General features: G+C 39.7%; 2 protein-coding genes across 3 annotated transcripts; one reads left to right on the forward strand and one right to left on the reverse strand.

Moving 5' to 3' along the window:
* Window positions 1–2520: 2520 nt before the first annotated feature.
* Window positions 2521–6956, forward strand: LOC146671134 (interferon-induced very large GTPase 1-like). Its single transcript, XM_085405041.1, has one exon. The coding sequence runs from the start codon at window positions 2544–2546 to the stop codon at window positions 6954–6956; it is 4413 nt and encodes a 1470-aa protein (XP_085261167.1). The 5' UTR covers window positions 2521–2543.
* A 3898-nt stretch (window positions 6957–10854) lies between these two features.
* Window positions 10855–12826, reverse strand: mgst1.2 (microsomal glutathione S-transferase 1.2). 2 transcript variants are annotated; one of them, XM_085405123.1, is made up of 5 exons: window positions 12715–12780; window positions 12477–12572; window positions 12077–12209; window positions 11711–11802; window positions 10855–11236 (listed from the first exon to the last, which is right to left on the reverse strand). In XM_085405123.1, exons 3-5 carry the CDS (start codon window positions 12191–12193, stop codon window positions 10990–10992), a joined length of 456 nt encoding a protein of 151 aa, XP_085261249.1. In that variant the 5' UTR covers window positions 12194–12209; window positions 12477–12572; window positions 12715–12780; the 3' UTR covers window positions 10855–10989. The 2 variants fall into 2 exon arrangements, with proteins under 2 accessions (XP_085261249.1, XP_085261250.1); XM_085405124.1 differs by lacking the exon at window positions 12477–12572 and having other exon boundaries at window positions 12715–12826.
* Between the last annotated feature and the right edge of the window lie 1104 nt (window positions 12827–13930).

Consider the following 13930-nt stretch of genomic DNA (forward strand, 5'->3'; position numbering starts at 1 on the left):
GCAGACAAAAAACAACAAGCATGCATGCTACAAAATTTACCAGAGTCATTTTGAGTTAAAATATATATTTTTAATTTTAATAAATGACAAATTAAAAAGGCATGAATATTTTTTGTATCAAAAAATATTGAACCGTGACACCAAAGTATCGAACTGAACCGTCCTGTGAATTTTGTGTATCGTTGCCCCCATTGTAATTACAGGGTACCCTGTCGCAGGTGTCACAGGTGACCCCATAATATGGCCTGCACCCCATAAAGGACAGGGTACTTACAGTGTAGTTGTTTCCTGCAACAACCTGACTTGTTGCCTGCACATTGCACATAATTACAGGTACTTGCACCTTGTTATCGGCAAACTGCATGTAAATACAGGGTACATGCGCCTTGTTACGCACAAACTGTAATTACAGGATACTTACACCTTAGTCGCAGGTCTTACAGTGTAATTGTTTCATTGTTTCCTACAAATATCTGACTTGTTGCCTGCAAATTGCATCTAATTACAGGCTACTTTTGCCTTATTCTAAGGACTATTATAGAGTGCTGCTGAAATGTGTAAACAAATGGTGGCCCAAACTACTTTAGGCAGTTTGGGCCAAACCATTTGTACCAAAAAACTGAGAAGCATTGATCTGGGCTGACATTTGAGGTTTTGGTTTATTTGCAAGGCTGGTAACTAATGAACTGCTCTTCTGTATTACAGTAAACTTTTAGTCCTACTTATTAGGAGTTATTGTGTTGTACTATACTTTGTTCCATATATTTAATGGTTTAAAGTAAAATATTAAAAACAAAACCTTCAATGAGCAGGCACAGCACTATTGAAACTACTATCACTTCCTTCTATTTTGCTTCCAAGGAGTCAGACTTTTCTGAGATTTCTGATGGTCTTTCAAAGTTTTCTGTGCACACTGGCTGCTTCGTCACTCATTTTTAATCTTGTCCTTGTACCTAACCATTGCAAAGAAACTTTTTTTTCTTTGTGATTATTTTAAGGCATTTAACACTGACCTATGAATACTCAAAGCATAAAAACCCACCTAACTCACAGGATGAACCAGAGCGGTATCTGCACATAACAGACAATATAGAAAATAATTTTTTGTAAATGTTACTAGCAGCTTTTTGCAAAAACTCATCAATTGTTCATATTTGTTTTATTTTCATTCAAAAAATGCCAAAGATAACACAGTTTAAGAGGCAAATAATAATATTTTTCCACCAACAAAGTGAGTCTAAACTTATCTTCCAATGGTGTGCTGTGTGTCCTTATAAATTCTCTGGCATTTTCGTCCTTGTTTCACTAAATTGTTGCAACTATTTTCCATTTTCCTAGCAAAATGGAAAGAAATTAATGTGGCTCAAGATCTTTGCACAGTACAGTATATACAAACGTCCAAGCAGTACTAAAAAAAGAAAAGAAAAAAAAGGCTGTGTCTTCAGCTCTCAGGCTGAAGACACAGCCTTCTGTGGAACAGCTTCCAGTTTAGATTTGTGAGACAGACACTATTTCTACTTTTCAGATTAGACTCAAAACTTTCCTTTTTGATAAAAGATACCGTTAGGGCTGGATCAGGTGACCCTGAATGCTCCATTAGCCCCTTAGGCTGCTGGGGGATTCCCATGATGTACTGACTTTTTTTTTTCTTCAGTCACCTTTTTCACCCATTATGTGTTCATACACCTCTCTGCATTAAATTGTTATTTATTATTAATCTCTGGCTGTCTTCCACAGTGGGTCTTTTGTCCTGTTTTTCTCCCCTTACTTGGTCGCTGCAGATGTCTGCCCTCACTGAGCCTGGTTTTGCTGGAGGTTTCTTCCTGTTAAAATGAGTTTGTCCTTCTCACTGTTGCCAGAGTGCTTGCTTATAGGGGTCATATGATTGTTACGGTGTTCTATGTTTTCTTTGTATGATTGTAGGGCTCTTACCTTACAATATAAACAACCTTGAGTCATTTGTTGGTGCTGTATGAATAAAACGGAATTGAATAGAAAGGTGTATCTCTGCTAATCTGTTAAATCGTTGCTATTCTGCAGGTACCCTCAGAATGAATAAGAGTGGAAACAAGAATAAGGTCAGAAACTCACATTCATTGTACAAAGTCTTCAAGAAGCTATTTATTGTTCTTTACAAACAGTAAATACAAACACTGATTTATCTACAGGATTTATTAGATGTTTCTGAAGAAAACTACACAATGAAACACAGTCAACGAGAAGATGAAATACTACTCAGAAGACTCAACCTTCAAGACAAACATCAGCAGAAGATGTCAACAGCAGACTTTCTTAAAATAGGCCCTCCTGTGAAACAGGGCCATGACACATCTGAGAAAGATTTAGCTCTTGCTTTTCTTCACAGGTTGTTGATGTTAGACTATAGAGCCAGATACATTCCTGTAAGACAAGACAATCCTGCTGTGGGCCATTCACAGTCTGTGCAAATGTCTGACAGTGAAGACACAGATGATGATGACTTTGATGCACTATTTAGTGAAAGTGTAGACTCTGATGAATCAAAACAGTTTCATTTGCATCCAATGGATGTTCAGATGGCAGTATTTCACTGCTCAGACAGTTTTCTGAAGCAGAACCTGGTTACAAAGCTATCCCAGTGTCAGTACGCCTTACCTTTGCTTGTTGCTGACCCAGTCACAAAGGATATTGAATGTCCTTTGTGGACATTCAGGCAGATACAAAAAACATGGAAGAAAACTCAAATCAAGGATAATTCACATGCCATGACCATGAAGACAATGCCCATCTGCAAAGCCGAGACACCCATGGTGTCATTCTTCCGCCTGGGTTCACTTCCAGTGTCAAAATCTCAGCTCATGAACACTTTGATCAATGACCGTCACAGCACCTTCTTCCATAGAAATTGTCCAGGTAGCACCAAATGTCGCCTGCTGATGGATGGTGTGGCAGAGATTGCCTGGTACTGCCCTGCTGGAAAACCCAATGACTCCTTCACTGACTGCATTGCCTTTTGTAATCTTCATGGTGATGCTCTGTCATTTCAAAAACAGCGTGAGATACTGACAGAAAAATCATCAGTCACTGTTGTTCTTGTGCCAACTCTGGAAAAAGGCCAGAAAAGTACCACAGTAATCCAAGACCTTTTCAAGTCACCAAATCCTTTGATTATTCTCATTGCTGATAATGATTGTGGTGCAGTTCAAGTGAAAAAGAGAAAATACAAAATGGGTCTGAAAGACAGAAGCCAGTCAGATGTTTCTGAAGAACTGAAAGGAATTATCATAAAGATTTTACATGAACCTCACACATCCTTCCAGCTTGAATCCTTGGCTGAGGTCTTTGGAGTCACAGTGGATGAAGATGATGAAGTCTGTCAAAAAGGGAAATCAGCTGCAATGAAAACAGTTAATATACTTCAAGGGATGGAAATTTCAAAGATCAAAGTTACATTTCTACCTTGTCAAGGCGATCTGTGGCATGAGTGGTGCAGAATAAACAAAGAGCTGTATAAACTTAAAGGAAACACCGAGCAGGAAAAAAGTCAGAAACAGCAGCAGCTGATGCAAATAAGACAAAATCAGTGCCAAGCTTCATGTAGTGAACTGATGAAGTCATTCACAGAAAGCCTCTTGTCATCAAAAGAGACATCAAAACAGAAGGAGTACTTCCTGAAATGGACTCAGATCTTAACAGATGCCCTATCCACAGATGATCTTTCTTTGATTCTTCAAAGCTATGATGAAAAGTGGACTGAGGTCTTGACTCTGAAAAAGAAACACGACAAATCTGATCTGTTAACAAGCAAACAAACAGAGCTTGAAGAAATCTCCAAAACACTGCAGTCTGCAACCTTTGGCCTGGAACACATCTTCAGAGAAATGGGACAGATCTATGAAGCCCACAGAGCAGTACAAGCAGAGAGTAAACACACTGACTGGTCTAAATACCCTGAACTGGCTGCAGATCTGATGATTTCAGGACACCCAGTGGAGCTGATGGATGGTGATGCAGGTCATGTGCCTCTAACATGGATCTCCAGTCTTTTAGATGAAGTTATCAAGAAACTAGGCGACCAGAGAGTTTTTGTGTTGTCAGTTTTGGGCGTACAAAGCAGTGGAAAGTCAACAATGCTGAATGCCATGTTTGGATTGCAGTTTGCAGTGAGTGCAGGCAGGTGCACCAAAGGTGCCTTCATGCAGCTGGTCAAAGTGTCAGAGGAAATCAAGAAAGACTTCCAGTTTGACTATTTTCTAGTGGTGGACACTGAAGGACTGCGAGCTCTTGAGCTGGAAAGTAATGATACTCTTCATCACGACAATGAATTAGCAACATTTACCGTTGGTCTGGGAAACATGACACTGATCAACATCTTTGGTGAGAATCCAGCTGACATGCAGGATGTCCTGCAGATTGTTGTTCAGGCTTTCATGAGGATGAAGAAAGTTAAACTTTCTCCGAGTTGTGTGTTTGTTCACCAGAATGTGACAGATATCGCAGCTGCTGAGAAAAACATGGATGGGAAAAGACGCCTGCAAGAAAAACTGGACCAGATGGCTCAGCTAGCTGCTAAAGAGGAATCATGTGATGCTGAGTGCTTCAGTGACGTCATTGCCTTTGATGTGCAAACAGATGTGAAATACTTTGCTCAGTTATGGGAGGGAAGTCCACCGATGGCTCCTCCAAATCCAGGCTACAGCGAGAGCATCCAAGAGCTGAAGAACATCATCCTGTCTAAGGCTAAACAGTCCACTGGGATCACTCTCTCACATTTCAAAATCAAAATTCATGACTTGTGGAAAGCCCTGATGAACGAACACTTTGTTTTCAGCTTCAAAAACACATTAGAAATTGCAATTTACAGAAAACTTGAGGTCGAATATGGGAACTGGACCTGGGCCCTGAGGAGCAACATGCTGACTATTGAAAACCAGCTTCACACCAGAATTGAAAATGGAGAACTTGAGAAAGTTGAACGCAGTGATCTTTTTAAAGAGATGAGCAAATCATATGAAGCAATTAAAAATGACTTGGTGACATACTTTGAGGATGATGGAGACAAAGAAATACTGGTTCAGTGGAGAGGCCAATTTGAAAACAAAATAAAGGAGTTCCAAGAGGATCTGGTGAGAGGAGCGATAAAAAAACTGGATGAAATTATTCAGCAGAAGAAAGCGTGTAAAAAGCTGGATGATAAGAAAAAAGACTTTGAGAGCAAACTGCTGCTAAAGAGCAAAGAGCTCGCTCATCAGTTAACACACAACGCAAAAGATGAAGAGGAACTTCAAAAACAGTTTAACAGTTTTTGGAGTGATTGGGTTAAAAAATTAACTGCAGATACACAACCCATTGAGGACATTAATCTGGAAGACGATGAAGCAAACATTCTTAATAACCTTGGTTTTGAATGGGATCTTATAATTAGCTGCAAAAGCAACGGCAAATACAAAACCATATCCAACGTTGGTGATTATTCTGAATATATTTTGTTCAGCAAGCAGCAAGACACAAAAGAGAAAATGAAAGTCAAAAAACTACTTCAATTTTTTGAAGATTGTGCTACAAAAGAATCTTTTAGATTTGAAGATAAACAATTAATCAGAGCCCTCATAAGAAATGTTGAAAAACAATCACTTGATATAATCAAGAGCAAACCTGTAGCAACAAGAGGCTACAGTCCAACTTACTTACAAGAAGCGGCCAAAAATGTTCTGGAGAAAGTGACAGAGTTCAAATCAAACAAGAAATATGATTTCAAAAAGGAGTTCACCGTTGATCTCTTACTGTATGTGTTTGACAGGGCAGCCATTTGGCTTTCACAGTCTCACAAAAAATTCAAAACAAGCAATGATGCACACACTTACTTGGAGAGTAAAAAACCACAATACTACAACATTTTCAGCAGCTTCTGCAAAGGAAACTCATCTGCTGTTGTGTTTGGAGAAATGATCTGTGAAAAACTGAAGGTTTCTATTGTTGAGGCTGTTTGTAACAAGACTGCCATTGATCTCGCTGGAGAGATGAGGTGCACTTTCCCAGCATTCAATGGGAACAGACTGAACTTAGAGAAACATTTGTTGAAGTCACTTGCAGAGAACGAGGACTTTGATGCTTTCATCAACTACATCCAAAATCCGAGGAAGCAAGTCGAGGCTTTTATTGAAGAGAAAGTAAATGAACATATGTCAGGAGAACACAAAAGTAAAGCACTCAAAATACTCAGGAAAAATGCAGGTAACATGCATGAGTTTGCCTATCAAGCTTTATTTGATGCAACAAATAACGTCAAAACACAAAGAGGAGACATCGACATGTGGGCAAAGGAATTTTCCAGTTTCCTTAAAGATAAACTGACTCTTGAATCTATCTCTTGTCAAAACTTCATGGACATAAACAATTTCGAATTTCTTAAAGAAGAGATTGAGAAAGGTCTTATATCCATCAAAGAGGAGCTGAATCAGCTTTCCTTGGATAAGATGAAGGAATTCAGACTTAGACCTGATGAAATCCTCATTGATCAGCTGTGTAACTGCTGCTGGGAAACCTGCCCGTTCTGTGCAGCTGTTTGTACCAACACTGTTAAAGATCACAGTCCTGAAGACCACAGTGTCCCCTTTCATCGATCTTTAGCAGTTAAGGGCGCACAGTATCATAACAGTGAGGAAATGTGTATTGAGTTCTGCACGACAAAGGTTGCAAGTGATGGAAATTTTTATGCTGGAAAAAATACAACAAAACTAATTCCTTTTAAACAGTATCGGAGTGCTGGACCACCATATGCAAACTGGAGCATAACCTCAGATGAGTCTAAGCTGAAGTACTGGAAATGGTTTGTGTGGCAATTTCAGGAGGAACTTGAAGACTACTATGCTTTAAAATTTACAGGACATGGTGAGATTCCCAGCGAGTGGAACACACACACTAAAGAAGACGCTATTCAAAGTCTGGATGAAATGTTCAGTACACACTATGAATAAATCAGCACAGTTCCAACTCTGCTGAAAATCACAGCAGCTATGTTCATGCGGCATTTTTACAAATTAAACTGTGTAAAATGACAGTTACATAATCTTAGTGATTTAAATTTATAATGTGGGCAGTGAATAGGTGATTAGACCAATACACAGAAACCTGCTTTACTGAAAGGAATGCTTATACAGACCAAAACGGTCGTTTTGAGAATTTACAGTAGAAGAGAAATAAAGGTAAATATATCAAGGTTACTAAAACGATATCACTACCAAAGGATTTCTGGAAGAGGAAACAGTTTTAATAAAGGAGAATTTAGTTTATTTATTATTTTTAAAGAAAAGTGACAATTATGTGTTTGAATGATTTTATATTTTATGATATGAAGCATAGATAATATAGAAAAGAGCTGCTATGTGATGTATCTTGTCAAAATTGACATTTTGATGAACTGGTGAATGTCTGCCTATAGTCTGAATCTCTCTTAGATGATCTTGTCTTATTCATGCTACTGACCTGTTGTCAGTTAATCTAATTAGTTGCAAAATGTTTATTTTGACTACCAATTAATTTTAAACCCTTTGTTGCCCCATTCCCAAATTTTGTGAGACATGTTACTGCCATAAAAGGTAAAAAAAAAGCCAATCGTTTTCTTAAAATGCAACATTTTGTCAGTTTAGTAGTTCTGCAAATGATTGCATTGTTTTTCTTTACATTCACATTTATTGAATTGTCAATCAGTGACAACACGAAATTTTATTCTTGTGTTATTAATGATAGTAAAGAGGTTTAATAATCTAACTGCTTAATACATGAATTTTTTTTATTTTATTTATTTGTTCAGTTTGGGGGGGGGGGGGGGGGGGGGGGGGGAGTGTCTGTATTTCCAGCTCCCTACGTTGTTTACCACCTTCTGATTTCTAGTCTTTATGTATTGTTAATGTACCTTTCCTCAGTTCCATGTTATTTTTAGTCTGCGTCTCTGTCGCGCATTTTTTATTTTACTTTGACAGCCAGTGTATTGAGTTTTGCGTCCTCGTGTCTCGTCATGTCAGATTCGTCCCGGCTGTATTCTCACCTGTTCCCCATCCTCTTTTTTTTCTACTTGTGTATTTAAGCCCTGCGTCTTCCTTGTTCATTGCTGGTTTGTCTATTTCTCATCCTGCGTCTCCCCCTCTCGGTGCTCATGTCTCAGGCCCGTCATTCCCTGCCCTGTGTTCTGCCTTCCTGCCTGTTTTTCATGTACATTCCAAATTTAATTAGTTTTCTATTTCCTGATGTTCAGCAATAAAGCTGCCTTTTGAGTTTATGTTTTGCCTCCTTGAGTCTGCGTTTGGGTCCTCTCTTGCCTGCTTCACATGGCCAGCATATGACATGTTCATTTAATCTAAATTTAATTTAGCTATTTTCTCACAGAACAGCAGACAGTGTAGCAGTCCTTTCCACTCATCCATCATGTTTAACTCTAACCACTGTTCTCTGGCAGCCTCTTGACAGTCACTAAAGTGGAGTAGGAGGATAGTAAGCTTTGCACTGACTCTTTTTGAAAGGAAGAGAGTACTTAGTCTGAGAGTACTCACATCTTAAGGACAGGAGAAGGAAAAATTCCCGTTCTGCGTCACATGATACCTCCATCAATTCAGACCACCACCAACTTAGTCTGGAGGAAACTTTTAGACGCTTACTAGGTCATTTTGTTTAGTTTCTGTGTTTTTCATGATGCAAAAGGTATCTGAAGCATTAGTAATTTGTACTTACTCCCACAGTATTTTTCTTTATATTAAAATTGTAGTAAAACGAAAGCATGGTCAGTATATTTACTTCTACTTTACTGAGAGTTAAAAGTACAAACAGTAGAAAGTACTTAGTTCATAGCTCAGTGCAGCATAATAGCAAGTTCTCTTTGAATTTACCAGCACAAGCCAGTCCAAGGGTCAATTTGATACAAATCTTTGGAATGCATTCTATTGTTTTGTAATCTACTTTCACCCTGCTATTGTAGCACAGTACAGCTCATACATCACACAGAGAATTAGAAAGCTGTGTTATTTTAAAACACATGAATTACCTGTCAACACTTTTAACATATTCACTTTGATATGATTCAAAGACAGTGTGGCACACTTAAAAAGTTGCACTTCTGTCTTAACACTTCTTCAGTAGGGGTGGGTTTAAAAAATTGATTTCCCTATTCAAATCAGTTTCTTAAAATATAAATGTATATTGCCAGGAATGCCAAAATTTCAGGTTAAAGCTCACGAAATGTGACGTCGGACCCCTCCCAAGAACGCACAACACTCGCCAGGCACACCTGTTCACCCGGCCTCCACGCCACCCTGGGAGCTCACTGTGCCACCCATCCTCAGCAGCAGGCCAGAGACCCCCCGCCCCCGGTCCTCTGTTCGAGGCAACTGTCTGCAGGAGAAAAGGAAGGGAGAAGTTAGGCGTGAACAGCAGCGGCTCCCCACAGAGAGTCCATTTTACCTGCACAAACGCCGCATTGGCACTGCTTCGTCCACTGGACCAGGTCCGGGGCACCTTTCCGGGTGAAATCAGTTAAGGGGTTGGTGAGGTCCTCAACACAAACCGGCAACAGTAGCCGGCCAGCTTGGGCACCCCAAGTGGTACCCCAAATACTATACGTCCAACTGCACACTTCTTGAGGTTGGCCGTGAGCCCTGCCTGCCTCAGAGACTCCAGGATCGCAGCCACCCACCACACATGCTCCGCCCACATGTCACTGTAGATGATTACATCATCTAGGTAGGCGGCAGCATATGGCCGCAGCACCCGGTCCATGAAACGCTAGAAGGTGGCAGGGGCCCCGAACAAGCCGAACGAAAGTGTAACGAATTGGTAAAAACTGTAAAGAGTGGAGAAGGCCGTTTTTTCCTTGGACTGCAGACAAGGGAATCTGCCAGTAGCCACTGATCAAATCTAGTGTCGTGAAAAAGCGAGCAGTGCCCAACTCGTCCAGCGGCTCATCGACCCTGGGCATTGGGTACGCATCAAAACGTGACACCTCGTTCACCTTGTGATAATCGACACAGAACAGTATAGAACCATCCTCCTTCACGACCAGAACAATGGGCCTACACCACGCACTGTGCAACTCGTCTATTACTCACAACTTCAGCATTTCGCTCTATTCCCACTGAACTACTTGTCTTTTATGTTCAGGCAGCCTGTAGGGCCATGAATGCACCATCACACCAGGCTGCATATCAAAATGGTGCTCCATGAGAGACGTACGGCCGGGTAGGGGGTAGAACACATCAGCAAAGCGCTGTTGCAATGCAGCAACATCCACAATGGAGGGAGGCGGGAATGTTGGATTTTGGAACCAATGTGATCTCGGACCCTCCCAAGGACGCACAACACGGTCCATGTGGTGACAGCGCTTTTATTGTTACAATAATCCAACTGTGGTTTCAGCACACTGGCATGGGACACAGACACTCCCGTTCAGCCATCACTCACACACCACTGCCTCGTCGAATGTCACTGCAAAAGTTAATCACCTCGCCAGGCACACCTGTTCACCCCGCCTCTGCAGCAGGCCGGAGACCACATGTCTGCCACACAAAACTATATCAACAACCGCCAAACAGCTAAAACAGTAAATGATAGTATGTAAAAAGATTCCACAAAAACATGTAAACACAAGTACTGTAACCCCCCCCCCCACAAGACAGCTCGAACGCAGTCAAGCTTTGTTTTTATACATAGATATAAAAATATGGATATGTGCAGATAAATGATCATAATTATAATATTTCTGACTGAGTCAAAAGTGAATTAAATTGAATCAGAAATCGAATCAAATCGGGACCTTGTAAATCAGTTATAGGAATCAGTGATGATACCCAGCCCTATTCTTCAGTACCTTAAGAAAACCCACACACATTTTGTTCATTTCCAACAAACAAAAGGTTATGCAAAGAATGTTTATTTGTCAAGCTCACAGATTGATGCAGCAAGAGAAAAGTAAACACATGCATATGTCTTTAAGAAAGTCAGCTCTATGGGCAAGCATGTTTTCTACAGGAAAAGAACTGTGTTGAGCACTCTGTAAGCCATTGAGAAGGTGACCAGCATGCCCACGACCCAGGACAGAGCCCTGCTCGGCTGAGGCAGAGCGCCAATGTAGGCAATGGTGTGGAAGATCCGAGCGCCAGCGAAAATGCGAAAGTGAAGAAGAGCGACAGAAAGCTCGGGTCCAGTCAGAGCATAAAGGAGGCCGACAATCACGAAGGGAATAATGTTCTCCAGGTCATTCTGGTGACACCTAGAGGACAAAACAAACAGAGGTTTAGAAACTGCGATGGCCACATTATTAGTAACAGTAGGCACGACTAATTTACACAATTTATTATACACATTTATGTTTTTTGGTAGTGTCTGTCCAAAGAATATCAAACACGCCCTAAAACCCTAAAACAACCCCCCCCCCCCCAAAAAAAAAAAAACCCCAAACAAACAAACATGATATTTTCTTAACTTCTTTAGATCAACCGTTGTTCTAAAGCAGGGGCGTCGAACTCCAGGCCTCGAGGGCTGGTGTCCTGATTAGTTCATTACCTCTGGAGAACTTCAAGACATGTTGAGGAGGTCATTTAGCCATGTAAATCAGCTGTGATGGATCAAGGACACATCTAAAACCTGCAGGATACTGGCCCTCGAGTCCTGGAGTTCGACACCTGTGTTCTAAAGACACATCAGGATTCTGTAGTATTTGAATTTTAGGGCCAGATTATCTCACCTTCGAACTCGTTCTACATCTGGGTGAGTTTTCAGCAGCTTCTTCTTTTCCTCTGCAGACTTTCTGGCTACATCCTCTTCATTAGAGAAAGACTTTAAAAAATAGAGAATACAAGTGTTTGTTTCTACCAGGACTTATCACAATAATATATCAGGTTGAAAGGATCAACACTGAGAAGTGAGGATGGTTCGGGAGCAGTTATGCATTTCTTTATTCTTTAGTTATGTAATTCTTTATTTTTCTTAAACCAACATGAGTCTTGTAAATTTTGAACTTGCAGTTTTATAAAACCAGGACAAAAAAGCAACTAAGCTAATCTTACAGAGAAATACCCAAAATGTAGAACATGCTGGCATTTGAACTCACCCCTCTGGTGAAGCGGTAGTATCCAGTCATTGGCCCCATCAGTAGCATCTTCACAACAACAATAACTGCATATGTACTGAAAGCCCTCACTACCTCATTTTCCATCAGCTCTGCCATCTCTGCTTATTTACAGCTGAAGAATGAAGAAAAGAAGGAAGTTTGTTTACCTTCCTATTAAAGCAAGTTTACTTCAAATTTAAATCTATTTGTAGTTTCTGTGTTTTTTAGAGGGTGTATACCCAACACAAAGTACCACTGTGAAAATAACTCAATCCAAAATAGTAAAATATTTAATGCTAAACTATTCATACACCATTTAAGCATCAAATAGGACCGACTGCACTCATAACCATAATATAAAGCATATAAGACAGTGCTATCAGTAAGACTACAAACTTACTAAAATGCACAAGGACCAACTGAAGTGGCAAATATGAAAGGATGAGTAGTAGCACAGCAGCAGAGCAAACGCACCAAAACCAGTTTCAGCTTGACACTGTTTGTTGATTCAAAGCACACATGTTAACACAGCACTCATAGAAATTTGTCATTGTCAAATAATGAACTATTTGACAATGACAAAATAATTTTTATACAGTTTACTTTGGAGTTTTAGGTAGTTTATCAGGTTTACTTACTTTGCGCGGTGACTCTGCAGAAAACAAGCAAGTCTGGATCTGTTGCACAAGAAGAATCTCAACTGTTACCCAGTTATCTCTGGGGGCAGGGCAAGTACAAAGGTGCTGTCATAGTTTGCAGCAAGAAACATGGCCCAAATGCAAAACGCAAAGGCAGATGAGATAAAGAAAAAAGAAAATATTTTTGTTAGGCAGTAGGCAGCAGTTCAAGTGTAATGCAACTAAACTCAAAAGCCACAAAGTTCATGCAGAAAAGTTCACTTTCTATATGTCTGTGAAGGTTCAGAAAGAAAAGTGTCTGGACCTAAAAGAAGTCTAGATGCTTTTCTTTCCGAGCTCCTTAGACTAGATGTTCTATACTTGAGTCTAATCTGCTGCCAAATCTCTTTTATTCTGCTGGAACTGCAGCTATTAGAACACCAAACACACACCAAGAATGTTTAATCATTCAAATTAATTTGACATTGAACTGCCAACAAATGAAAGAGACTTCCACATCTAATTTATTTGGCTGTTCAACACTAAGATTTAATGTTTAAATGTCACCAGTTGAAAGTTTTCAGACCTCAAATATGCAGCAATCACCCTGTTTGTTGTTGGTTTTACACATGTAAATACTTTTTTTTTAACATAAATATCTTCAAAAATAAGACTTCATGTAAATTTAAAGCTACAATAACTGTATTTTAATTTACTGTCCAACAGAATTTTTTGAATTAAGGAAAAAGTAAATCTCCATTATTTTAGAGTATTCCTCCGGTGCAACTAACTAAATTAAAGACTAACTTCAAGTTGCCAAAACCACAGTAACTGCAAAAACTACATCATAACATTGCAGTCCTTTATTTTATAAATAAGCATATGACTTTGTAATGGGTGTGAAATTGTATTGAAAGTGAACAAATGGTAAATGGTGTCTTGACACGTATTTCCTCTTATAGAGGAGTGGCTTTAAGCCTCCATGAGTTTTGGCAGAGAGCCAACAGGAAACAGTGACTTCTTTATTCGTTTTAACCTGATGGTGTAAGCTAATGTGACAAAGTGGTTAGGCATGAACTCATTTACTACTTGTCCCTTAACCATATTGATAATTTATTTCCTTGTTATTTTACCTTCAGCCATAATGCTTTAATTTAGACATTGCTGGTGTAACTGTCATTTGAATTTTCTCCTGTTCACAGGCAAATGTCTGGTAAATTATGTTTCTTTATGTTAC

This window comes from Rhamphochromis longiceps, linkage group LG4, assembly GCF_057381845.1.
Source record: "Rhamphochromis longiceps isolate RC_006_pf linkage group LG4, R_longiceps_female_GT1.1, whole genome shotgun sequence".
Classification (NCBI taxonomy): Eukaryota; Metazoa; Chordata; class Actinopteri; order Cichliformes; family Cichlidae; genus Rhamphochromis; species Rhamphochromis longiceps.

What these genes read in the sequence shown, in the direction of transcription:
- LOC146671134 (XM_085405041.1), top strand. Translation starts at nt 2,544, where the DNA reads ATGGATGTTCAGATGGCAGTATTTCACTGCTCAGACAGTTTTCTGAAG.
- mgst1.2 (XM_085405124.1), bottom strand. Translation starts at nt 12,193, where the DNA reads ATGGCAGAGCTGATGGAAAATGAGGTAGTGAGGGCTTTCAGTACATAT. An exon ending in ACTACCGCTTCACCAGAGGG is followed by an intron (nt 11,803 to 12,076) that starts GTGAGTTCAAAT and finishes TATTTTTTAAAG; the next exon opens with TCTTTCTCTAATGAAGAGGA. An exon ending in GATGTAGAACGAGTTCGAAG is followed by an intron (nt 11,237 to 11,710) that starts GTGAGATAATCT and finishes TTTGTCCTCTAG; the next exon opens with GTGTCACCAGAATGACCTGG.